The following is a 13,483-nucleotide window of genomic DNA, read 5'->3' as shown; positions in this document are numbered from 1 at the left end:
ATCTCCGATGAGGCGCCAAATCTTTCAGATCTGATTCGGCTGAATCAAATCAGGACAGTGATTTGAATGTCTGATTCGAATCACTGTCCTCTGAATTGGCCAAATCCAAATCTGAAGCGAATACTTGCTGCTTCACACAGGCCTACTATTTATTTTTAGTTCTTTGAATGTTGCACTACAGTTGGATCATAGTCATATTACTTTAGCTCAATTATATTGAAAGTAAGGAAAACAAACAGCCTTATTAGCTAAATATTACCTGCTCCTGCTGGAATACCCAGAAGGTGCAGTTAAGGTCAAGATTATAGTGCCTTACAGTAAATAGCCCTAATTTAATTTTTACTGTGGCAGCAGAGGCAGTAGGTAATGGTGTAGCATGATGTTTATTAGGAATTTTCTACTAGGACTAGTAATATTCAACATTATAATCCCTTGATAATAGCATAGTACCACACCACACAATATTCCCACTGGTCCAAACTTGTAGGCCCTTTACACTGAGTTTCAATGTTTATTCAGTAACTAAAGGATTATAATCTCTTTTCTTCAATTACACAGAACAGAGGTTATTAATACTCCCCCCCCAAAAAACACACACACACACTTTAAAGGTGAAACCATTACTACACTATTGTAACCAAAAAGTAACAGGATTGACTTCTAAACTACAGCAACCTTCGTAGCATAGTGACAGTCTGCCTCACAGTGATTTACTATTAATATAATACCAAAATTACTCACATACCATGTCAAAAAATTAGCTTTCCAAAATGGGGTTCATGTCTTAAGTAGAGGTATGGAATTTTTCTGAACAAAACAGAAGCATGGGGATCCTGTAACATGGCTGCTACTTTTTTTTCTTCCATTCCCTCCAGTGGCCACATGGAGGGAAGAGCAGATTCCAACAGAGACTGATCCAGCGGAGGAGTGCAATTGTACAGTCACACTCTTTTGATTCCTGATCTGCTTAGAGTTTAAAACCAACTGCCTGCCAGCAACAGAAGTGGCATTTCTATTCAGGCTGCTGAGGGAGTCAACTAACTTCATGGCTCCTTGTAATCTGTCCCATTAATCTCTCTTCACTCAGCAGGTGTTAACAACCCTCTGGTCCTGTTAATGGCTGTGATAGTCAGCTAATCAAACTGTCCTTTCTTCTGCAATTTTTGGTGTCTGATAGCTACTCTGGGTTTCTCTCTTTCTATTTCACGGCCCTGCAGACTATTTTTAACTCTTTTCAGAATCCTAGATCTGCTGATGAAGCCCAGGCTTCAGCAGGAGCTATAGTTTCTTGACTGAGCACCTAAGAGCTGCAGACAATTCACCTGTGAAAGCATTAAAACTAGCTTTTGCCTGAGCAGAAAAGGGAGGGTGAGTGAGTGGAAGATTAGGCCCTTACCCTGCTCTATGCAACCAGAACTCTGAAACTTCTCTTTTTTTTTTCATTTTGCCTTCCCAATAATAAGATGCATGTCTTATTTTGGGGCCTTGAAGCATACAAGAAATACAGTACACTCTGCCTATGTTTCAACATAAATATGAACAAGAACATTTTAAACATCTTATAAATACACTTTTGGTGTAGTATAACAACCATGAGACAAATAAGCCTTGGCATCCATTTTTGAAGCCATCATTAATTTACTATATAATGAATCAAATCATATTCCTCTTCCATTTTTGTCTTGTTGTATTCTAGCATCATACAACAGGAGCTGTTGGTTGCAATGATTTCTGAAAGATCATTCATGTTGCCCATTCCAGCTCCCATAACATTTTACCTAATTCATAAATCTAGAAGCTACTAATTACTGTATTTTATTGTTTCTGTTTCCTCTAAAATCTAAAAGTTGGAGACTGTCCTTTTAAAAGTCATACCTTAGATTTCAAGAAGTAGTTTTTAAAATCATGAGAACTGCCAGGAACCCCAGAACTCTGCACATATATCCCTTATATGAAAAGCACCAATTATATGCTATGCAGGTTATGTATATTGTTTTAAAACAAGTTTAATCAGCACACTTGTTTCGTTTCAATAAAGCAATGTGTTGACTGAGATCTGAGGAAGGGTGTATAGGTAACCAAATGTCTGTCTAATAAAATATATAACCCACAAAAATCCTTGCCCTCATATTCTTCCTGGATGATCCTGGTTGCTATATCACCACAATACTACTAGTGCGCCACTTGACATTTTTTCCTTTCTTAGGAAATGCACATTCAGAACCTTGGAGTAAGGACCTGGATTAAGAAATAGTCTCAATAAATAGAATTAAGTAATGGACTTGGTGCTCATCTCATATGTGCCATTGTTATGGAGCATCTTCTGTGGGGTACATTATGCTAATGTAAAACAAGGCTCAAACCATAAGCAGCTTATGTGTATTGTTTTGATTCAATTATGTATATTTTCTAAAGTTCTCCCTTTACTGGGGGAACTCCAAGTGAAAAACCATCACTGTGGTATGCTTAATGGACTGAGTTCCCTGATTCCTCTCTCATATGTCAGGTTTAGCCCATTGCCATTCTATTGGAGTTATTCTGCAATCAGGTTCTGAATCGAAAAATGACTTAAGCATGTATTAATGTTCACTGACTTCAGAATTAAGCATTCACTTAAAGCTTTGATATGTGTGAACATAAGTACATAACCAACATTTTAACTAAATGAAAGATTCATCTGCACAAAAATGGAACACAATAAGATTCTCAATAAGTCTTGCAATACTAAACTATTTAGGGACTTTTCAAAGCTCCTCTTAAATCAATGTTGAATATCTTTGTTAATATTAACAAGACTGACAAGTCTTTGAATATAAATATAATCTTGCATTACTATAAAATTACCATCCCAAGTAAAACAGTAGAAATAAAGTATCTCAGTCTTACAGTAATGACAGGTAGCCCCCATGTAGCCTGTATTTGTACAATTGCAGTAGAAGCTGTTCCAAGACTGCGAACATTCACCACCATGTTCACAGTAATTAGGCAAACACCTAAAAGAACAAAAAGGAACATAATCACTTATTATACCACTACCTAATAATTACAGTAGTATATCTATCAAAACATGAGAGCCACCTTTGTGACAAAAGTGATGCTAAAGGCAAAAAGTTGAGAAATAAGAAGAATATGCATTAATCCTGTAGTAATTCTGAAGGAGAGCATCAACAGAAAGCTGGGGAAAGAGTAACTTTATTACCTAGATGCTAGATTTCTCATATATTAAGTAACTTCCATTTAAAGCAGCTGTTCTTCAAGAGTAAATATCAGTAGGAATTATATTTAGAGTTACCTTTAATTATTTGTTTTTCCGTGCTGTATAAATAGGTCCAATCATCACTTATTACAAATATACACTTCCTCTAACACTAATGGTGACTATACGCACTCTCTGTAATTGGCATTCAACACCTGTTCTGCACTCTTATGCAACATTTTGCCTCGTATGTATTTCAGTCATGATTTTGATTCCTTTTACACCTTTTTTTTGACAAATACATTGTTATCTCCAATCCGTAACTCATTTACGTGGTCTTCATTTATATTGACTCCTTGTCCATTTCGATTTATCTTTCTAATAGTCTTCACAAAATGAAAAGCTTGGGTGCAATTGACAATGCTTGAATCAAGTTTAATGTAATTGGAGACAATTTAAAGTATAATTAAAATCTTTTAACACTGAATTTTAGACCTTTCCTCTCTTGTTGGCTTTATAGTAGAAAGCAGTCACTAGGTAAGTCAAAGTATTTCTATACAAATTGCAAGGAAAATTGCAACACTGTCTGAAATGAGATTTACAATCTAGTGCTTTTTTCTGAAGGAACCAACATCTTTGCAAAGAATTTGTACTGATGCTGCTACAAAATAGGGATAATATCTAAATGTACACAGCACAGTGCTTGGCTTAAACTGGAAACAACAGCAGGGGAGTGGATCGGGCATTTGCCATATAGTACTTGACAACACACTTTGAGTGCATGACATCTACAAATGATGTGTAACTTAAGAACTAAAGCACTAGACTGGAGATAACCAAAAGTTAATCTTCAAATTAATGCACTGACTCAGAACAGAAACACACCTTTTCATGGAAGACAGGATACAGGACTTTATAAATCAGTTATCTGCTGATAGCAATTTTTTCTAAACAATCTGATTCCTAAAACTGCAAATTATGGGAAAAGATACCAATATGTAAAGAATATGTACAGAGACCTGAATTATTTTTGTTAACTTCCTCTCAGGTACAATTCTATTTGTAAACTTTCTGAATCCTGGAGATCTCAACTCTATAGATGAAACCTTTCATCGTATGTCCTGTATAGCACACTGATGCCAAGAAAACAAAAGTAATAATTCTCAATGGGCTATCCTATACCTCTGTGTAGAGGCTAATGTAATTATGACAGATGCATCTGGCATTCTCTCTTCAGAGACCAAATGTGCTCACTTTGAAAGGCATTTAAGATGACATTTTGTCCTTTGGAGCTATTTTGGGGATGGCTTGTGTATAATTAGTATTTATTAAATATAGTAATAAATTGATAAAGGATCAGAGAGAAAGAACACTGAGGAGAAATATTTGCAGAGATATGTTTATATGCCCAAGGGTTATATGGACCATGAAGTAACCTAGACAACAATCATATAGTAAAAAGGCTAAAGTGACCAAATTAAGGGTAAAAAGACCAAATTAAGGGTAATAACTAGAAACAGTAATTTTTTAAAAAGTCCCACAAAAGGAGGGAGTGAAAAGATTATGTAAACAAAATATTTTATCTGTCACTTTTTAAATTTTCTTAGAAAACCAACATTGAACAAGAAGCAAAAATTGAGAAAACATGATGAAATGCAGAAAGATTTTGATGACAAATATTTCGGAGGTATTGTGAAGTACTGAATATTAGGGATATGACAAATATACAAATGATCTTCAATAACTGAATTGTTTGGAGTCTATTTTCCTACAGATACAAACACTAATTTCTGTTACTGTTGATAAGTGTTAAATGTAAAAAACTTTTGTTCTTCAAAAGAGATCATTAGAGTTAGTAGTTCAATTTCATCTATATATTACTAAGGTATAAATTGTTATAAGCTCACATCTTGGCCAATTATCTCTCTGTTTGCAGTTGGAAAAGTAGACTGATACTATACCCATTCCTTTGAGAGAAAAGACATACTGAAAGGGATCAGTGGTATAGAACGGTTAAATGTGTTGACAGAATATTTAATGATTGGAAGAAAAAAGAAAAACCTTTGATGATAGACTCAATCTGTTGTCAAAGTCTGACAGAAAGACTTAAGCCATCCACTGCAATGATAGGTTTAGAAAAATCGAATGGAGAACTGGTAAGTAAGCAAAGCGGAGAGAGTAAAGTGTGCACTTAAATATGGATCTAGGGGAAGATCGATAAATATAAAGACATGCTTTGCTTGATACTTTCTGTCCAGACACATGGAAAATACGTGGACAAGGGAATACTTGCAAATAGATACTTTGGCCATATAGTACCACTGGTGTGTTACAAAACAGAGGTTAACAAACCTTAATATAGTCAGAGGCAAAGCAGTATATAGGTATTCAACTGGGGTTTGAAATGACATGCAGAATTAGTTCAAAGACATACAGGAAAGGTGTTCCAGAAGCTGGGCTCCAGCAAGCGTACAATTTATGGGATTGTGTATGTAAAATGAAATACAGTTCCTGGGATAAACTATACACGCCTGTCCGGAGTGAATGCTGAAATATGGAGCCAGTATAAGAATGGATAAAAGAGACTGCTGCTTTGTACATATGAGAAGGTGAGAAGCAATACACTGAACGTGCCAGGTCATTTGAAAGCTAGGGAGGTTATGGAAAAAGAAGTTGTAATAGTCAAAAATAAAAGAGTCCAGGATTAAAGTAGCTGAAGAAGAGTAATTCAATGACTGAGATGAGGACCCATTCTTTTACCACTTTGTGTATCACTAAACATGAAAGACCATGAACCACGGTAATGAGCTATGATGGTTATACAAACTGAATAGAAAGAATTAATACAATATCAGAAAAGCAGTAAAATTCCAAATGACTTGAAAAAGACTGAGACTAAAGAGTTCAAGTGACTTATACAGTTCTGTGTGTGAAAAATATAAGATTGGTGATACCAGACATAAAACAAAAAGGGTAACAATCTCCATATGCTATAAAGATTCAAGGAGATAAGGATCTAGGGAAGAGGCAGATACAAATCTAACACCTCTGGCATAGTATTTAACAGCAGCATAAAAAAGTAATCAAATGGTAGGGTGGATAAATGAGGTACAACATATAACTCTGAAGAAATTTAGCCAGCACTGTATTAGAGACAGGAAGGTGATGTTTGGAATACTGGGAATATTTCTGGTCTTCAGTATAAATAATATATAGCAGTACCTGACAAGGCACACTTAAGAGAATGCAAAGGACCTGAAGATGTAAGCAAGGGCCATCTTAGTTATTTTAAATAGTTAAGAAATACAATTTTGTATTTAACAGGGAAGCCATAATTTAAAAGAACATACTTTGGAAGGGAATGATTATTTTAAAAGTACCTAGTCATAAAATAAATTTAAGCCTCTACTTCAAAGCAAAGGAAGTACTTAGTATCAACTATATCATGGACTTGAGAGGACAACTGGGCTATTTTCCATCCTGATACTATCAGACTACCCCAATTGTTTGGCTTTAAGTACTACAGTGTTTCACTAAAGTTTATATAGCTTACATATTACCTTGTTTGACCTGCACAAAATTTGTCTCCCAATTCTGCCCTTTTATTGCATAAAAAAGGATCAAATGGCTTATTAGATATGCTGATAGTAGTTTGAATCTAGAACTGTAAGAACAGCACTTTCAAAATTAAGGGGACAGGGCATGAAAGATATGGATGTGATGGGGAGAGGAAGTACAGAACAGAAAAATTGGGAGATTATAAGTATAGGATGAGGTAACACTGAATGGAGGGAAAAAAAATAAGGTAAAAAAAGAGAGACGCGTGAGATACTGAGACTAAAAAAACCTGTAGGTACAATTTATACCTTGCGTTGGGTTCCATAATGGAATTTGGAGGTCAGTCATCAAGAATTCAGATGCTAAAATTCACAACCTGTTCCATGGGGATTTTGCTTTGACTTCAGTAGAGACCTCAAAGTCATCCAGTGTCAGGCAAATCCAGGATTTAAAAAACAAGAGGTGTGGAAAGATCAACTGCCACTGCAGGGTTGGCCATACCCAGTCTCAGCCTCCCTCAAACCAGGGCGGGGCAGACCACACCAAGCAGCAGCAGCAGCAGCAGACTTTTTTTAAAGTTTCCAAATCAGGTAAGAGTTTTCCCTACTCTCCTCCCACTCTTGGTACACAGTCTCTTCACCTCCGTGCTCAACACCACCTCCTCTCCCATTCTCCCCTGATCCCTTTTTCTTATGCCTCTGGGCTCTGGAAGGGGAAACCTGCCTCCTACTACCACTGTCCAAGTTGTTCCTTGTCCTGCTTCAGCTGAGGCTGCAAGGAGCAACTGTGCAGGAAAACAGACTCACCTGTGGACAGACAGGTGGCAGCAGGCTGATTCCTCCACCCTCTGCGTACTCCTGAGCTAGCAGGGAACACCTGGAAAGACTAGGTAGGAAGGAAGAACTTGTCAGCTGCTGCTGCTGTTTTTGGCTAAGCCTGGCTCTCACACACACAGGCTGGAGTAGGGCAGCTGCTAAGGTCAGCTCAGGGACAGTAGCAGCAGTGGTTAAGGGAGAGGGGGAATACGGGGGGTGGAAAGAGGAGGAGACCTCTTTCTCCTTAAGTGCCCCTGAGCATGAAGGAGAAGGGAGACCATGCCAGGGGGAGGGATACTTACCTGTTGCAGGGGCTTAGAAAAAAGTCCCTAGATGCTGCTCCTGCAGCATGGTTTGAAAATGGGGCAAACACACCACCACATCCCCTCTGCATCCATCCCTATCCAGTGAAAAATAAAGTACCAAGGGGAAACATACAAGTTAAAACTGTACATATTTTTAAAAGGCATTTCATGAGCATTTGGAGTAAAACTGCGGAGACATGGATTTTCTAGATCTAACTTAATTGAAGAGACAGAGTTTTGTTTTAAACAGATTTTCTGACCATCCTCTTTTTGGTAAAATTTGGAAGAGGATTAATAAAAGGAAATAATAGACTCTTTTGTTATTATGAAAAAGTCAAAACAGCACAGGTAGTAGTTATGATTTTCCAGATAATATCCCATCAGTGATCCAGGATGGATTAAAACAACCCTGTTATTGAGTAGAGAGCAATTCACAGCAATATATAGGACAACTGAGTTCTGAATCTATTCAGAAGAGAGATTGATAGTCTTGATGAATCACATATAGAGTGGGTTTATGAAGGCTGGAATAATGTACATTAAACAATAAACGAATCATTATTTTTTTGAGGCTAAAGAGAATAAATTACTTAAAATCATAAAACATAAATATTTTTGTTGTTTTTTTTTAAAGAAGAAAATTGAAATCTCTACCAACTTTATTACTTACCAAATTTTCATAACATAGGGTGAATTTCCCTAGATGGCAAAATAGAATTGCCCCATTTTTACCACCTTCTGCACGGACCAACTATAATAGGTAATATATTACCTAGGATCATACTTTTAAAAGAATACTCCAAAAGAAAACAGCATTGGACTCAAAACCACAGGAAGGAAGTTATTGTGTGTTTACCATTATTCTAAATATTTTTAACACTTTAAAACAATTCAAAAGCATGTAAAATGTTTTTAACAATATATACTGTGGTTTTATTTTTAAGTGACATAAAACAATAATAATGGTCACCTACAATAAATACACTGTAATTGTACCAGAACTTAGAGTACTTTTGTATGGAGAGTCAAAATCAGGTATTTTTTAAGAACTCTCTGCCTTGACACCAGTTAAAGGTTTGAGAAAAATGCTTTCATAAATAAAAAATCAGATTTGCCCTTACCTGTCTATAATGCCACACAGGTCTATCTGAAGGTCACTGAAATTACCAAGGGAGTTTTGCTGAATGGAAATCAGATCTACTGCTTTGTTACCAATGGAAATGAGTCTCATGCATCCTTGAAAACCAACAAATGGACTTTTGCATTCAGAACCATTACCATTATTAGGACACCCTGAAACAAACAAACAAATAGAAACAATAGGAATAGATTACAGAGACGGATGACATATTTCAAAGGGTTTTACATCTTCATGAGATAAAATTATGGGAGTGCCTTTGAATAGAAATTAGGTGCCTTTGGGCCTTGTGATATATTAAAGATGTTCAAGTGACTCTTCAGGTGTTCTAAGGTAACTTTATAATAATAATTTCACAAAACATTGTGGTAAAATTTAAACCTCAATTTTGAAATTCAAATAAGGTTCATATTTTTGGAATTAAGATATTCATGAACACAAGCATATTATGTTATTGGGTTATTATTGTTTTAGAATAACTCATTCACAATCTAGAATAAGCTAATTTTTTACTCAATTATTATAATTTTAAACAGAGCCTATTATCTTTGAACATACAAATATACGGCCAATAAAATGCATACATTCAATCCATTGAAACTAAACTGCTCAGCAAACCAGTTGCCAATAGAAAAGAAAAGTAGTTATTGGATCATAGGTTATGAACACTATATGTAAAAACAGTTTTATTATTATTATTTTTCATAGAATCATAGAAAATTAGGGTTGGAAGGGACTTCAGGAGGTAATCTTGTCCAACTTCCTGCTCAAAGAAGGACCACCCCCAACTAGATCATTACAACCAGAACTTCATCAAGCCGAGACTTAAACTTCCAAGAATGGAGATTCTACCAACTCTCTGGGTAACCCATTCCAGTGCTTCACCACCCTCCTGGTGAGAGATTTTTTCCTAATATCCAACCTAAACTTACCTTGTTTTTTCAGGCGGTTTTATGGTATTCATTTACTTAGCTTGAAATACAATTGTTAATTGGTTACTGAATAGCTATGTGACAAAATATGCTTCACTTTTTGTTTTCTGGCTTCATTTCAGGGGGCAATGTTGCTTACAGGAATGATTCACAAGGACACTGCTTTGATCTTAACTGAAAAGTATTGTCTCCTGGGTCACATAAGTCAAAGAGTTTCTTGTCTCATAGTGTTAGCATTCAATGACTGAAAGACCATTCTCTGTTCCATAGAGTTAATAGGTAGCTCATGGTGAGTTTTACTATACAGGAAAATGAAATGACAATGGAAATGAAGAAATACATTGCAGAGAGTGGAAACCAACATTAAAGACTCAACAGATTTTTAGAACTTAAAATGTAAAGCATGAAAAAAAAATTAAAAATAAAAACAGAGCAAGGTCCCCTTGTCAGGTAAATGACTTACCTCTCAACTCTCATTGCTTTCAGAGGCAGATGAAAATATTTAATAATCAGTATCGGGTGCAAAGAATTACAAGTTAATGGCTTTTCAGGGTTCTAAGTGAGAGGAGAATTTGAAGCCAATACCTTACAAATCTGTTCCAGTATTTGTTGGTATACTATGTTGGTACATAATGCTAGGATAATGATAATAAGGCAAGTGTCTAACTGAATTTCTCCAGTTAATTTTGCATTTTTGAAATAGACATAAATAATTAGTACAGTTCCATTCTTTGGCATTTTTATCCTAAGCTGAAATAATACCATTTTCTGCAACACCAACTGAATCCAGTTCCATATTCTTTCATATTCTCTGTTTTTTGAAACATTTTGTCTTCTAATCATGCTATGGTAAAGAATAAATCATTTGCATTAATATTAATGCCAGCAGTGTTAAGGCTTGTGGCCAGTGTACTAAGTTGTCCTATATCAAAGTGAAGAAAAGAATTCCATAAATTATGGAATTCACCCTATGTGCTTATGTATTTTTCATTAATCTCTCCTTGCCCTTACAGTTGCCAATCACTATTATCATTTCAAAGTACAAGAACTGAAAGATTCGGCATCTCCTTGACTTCTGCATGATCAGGACTCGTGTTTGACATCATAAAGCTAAAGAATTTCCATACTAATTAAATATATTCTCAGCTAAGACTCTATAGTCCTAAAATATTTTATATTCCTAAGAAATTACATCTTTTCCACTGGAAGACATATTTTCATATTTTAACAATAGGAATGCAAAAACATTGTGCATATTTCAGCAACCTAAAAGTGAGAGAAGGAGAGAAGAAATTGAAGTAGTGGAATATGACAAAAAGAAAGGGTTTTTCAAACTCCAAAGCTTTTCAAAGGCCATTTTGCATGTTAGTATGACATTGTACAAGCTGCTGGTTTGATCATAAAGCTGCATTCAGAGAAGCTGAGGGGTGGACAGGCAATTAGAGCTTTCAGTGTTCTTGGCAATAATTTGTTCCCCAAAAGATAGATAGAAATGTCCTGCTGTACAGCTTAATTGGTTATACCATTTTTTTTTTGCAACCATCCACATCCCTTCTGAACTGTGCACCTGTGCCATCAGCCCTACAATACTCACTGGTGCAAATCACATAATCAGGAACCAAAAGCAATGCAAAAAGATGAAAATGAAAGAATATATTTTTTCATGCATTCAAACAAATATTCAGATATTTTTATCACTCCCCTCATTCTTTGTCTTCTATCTAGGTTTTTATCATCTGCATTGTATCCAAGAAAACATTCATATTAATCTTATTAGCTTTCTGCCTTTCCAGTGAAATTTGAAAATTATAAATAATATGTGTAAATCTATGCAAATGAGATTAAACACAGGGACATAATATAATTTATATGGAACCAAAAGTAAACTTTGGTATATTTGCTAACATAGTATTATCAGGAATTCACAAATGTTAGTAGATCCAATTAATTTTTGTTGTAGAATAAGTCAATTTATTTTTAAGTACTGAACAATAATCACCATTTCCCATGTTTTCCCAATGCCTACCATGTTTTAGACCAAGGATAAGTAATGAATAAAAATGATAACATCTTAAATTTTCTCCCCAAAAAATCTTGAAGTACTTTGCTTATCTTGACTAATTCAGAGCATACCTAGGGGGTATGTACAAAACCATCAGCAGCCACAAGCTATGACTTTAATGTAGAAATCACTTGATGAGATTTCTGGTCTATGTATGTAGTAGCTTATAATAAGAAAAACTTTCCAAAGGTGCTTAAGGGTATTTATCATAAAAGTTATTTAGTACCTAAATTCACTATTTAAGCTACACTACCATCCTTGAATGCATTCTAGGTACTGTAGTTCCTTCAGTGGACCTGTACAAGATGCTTACGTACTGATGCCATCACATAGCTAAGGACTTTTGCAGAATCCTAGCTCAAGCCTACGTCCTGGAGGCCCTGTAATGACTACTAACAAGCAATGTTACTGGCTATCTTATCAGCAGGGCCCATTCATTTGTGTGTGCTACAAAACACAATATAGGTCTGCATGCTGCTGCATGTGTCTGTGTGTTCTAGTGCTTAGGGTACTCATCTGGGATGAAGATTTAAGGCCTAACTCCAGAACCAATAAAATTCAGGGTGTGCCTACACAGCGTACACCTCTGTCATGGAGAGATAATCAAGCTAGTATTAAACAAAAAGCAAGCTATATTAGCTTGTGCAGCCCTGCCTAGGCTGCTCCTGGAATCAAAGCTAGCTTGTGTAAACCTGGCAATGGTGCTACCCACAGCCACATCCAAATTTTCAGGATCCTGGAGTGCCAATAGGTCATGGTCAACTCCTGTCTATAGGCTGGAAGCCATCACTCAGTGGAGTTCCCTCCCATGGTTATCTCCCACACCAGATTAAACATTAAATGATTATTGACAATAATTTATTATTTACAATAGTAACTGAGAAACTAACAGATTCAATATATCACACACATAACAAACACAATATTTTCTAAGTGCTTGATAATAATCTATACCAGCAAACAGAAGCAAATACTTATCATATAGCAAAAGCAATTTTGTTTTGAAATTTAGCACTTAGGCAACTTATAACAAGTATATACACTGGGATAGCCCACCTACCAGAGGTAGGGACAATCTTGGGGATAGCTCTGTCAGGCCTTCAGTCAGCACAGTTGTAGTTAGGGATCTTCTGGAAGGGCTAGACTGTTTTAAATCTGCAGGTCCAGATGCCCTCTACCCAAGGGTGTTGAGGGACCTGGCAGGAGTCATCGCGGAGCCCTTGGCCCGGCTGTATGAGAATTCCTGGTCATCTGGCCAGGTGCCGGGGGGTTGGAAACTGGCTAATGTGGTTCCAATTTTCAAGAAGGGGAGGAAGGAGGACCCAAGTAACTATAGGCCAGTCAGCCTCACCTTGGTGCTCGGGAAGATTTTGGAGAGAATCATCAAGGAGCACATCTGTGGGGGGGCAGCAGGGGAGATCATGCTCAGGGGCAATCAGCATGGGTTCATCAAAGGTAGGTCCTGCCTGACCAACCC

The 13,483-nt window shown here is 36.3% G+C and overlaps 1 protein-coding gene across 1 annotated transcript in view; it reads right to left on the bottom strand.

The window, feature by feature from the left end:
• Positions 1-13,483, bottom strand: part of LOC109297528 (contactin-associated protein-like 4) — a 582,246-nt gene that overhangs the window by 141,214 nt on the left and 427,549 nt on the right. Inside the window, exons 10-11 of the mRNA XM_019517318.1 lie at positions 8,996-9,167; positions 2,887-2,993 (exon numbers count right to left, since the gene is read on the bottom strand). Coding sequence (XP_019372863.1) covers positions 2,887-2,993; positions 8,996-9,167 — 279 coding nt within the window. The remainder of the gene's footprint in view (positions 1-2,886; positions 2,994-8,995; positions 9,168-13,483) is intronic.

This window comes from Gavialis gangeticus, unplaced genomic scaffold, assembly GCF_001723915.1.
Source record: "Gavialis gangeticus isolate Ggan-Ray unplaced genomic scaffold, GavGan_comp1, whole genome shotgun sequence".
Taxonomy (NCBI): Eukaryota; Metazoa; Chordata; order Crocodylia; family Gavialidae; genus Gavialis; species Gavialis gangeticus.
This window is presented reverse-complemented; position numbering and strand designations above follow the sequence as displayed.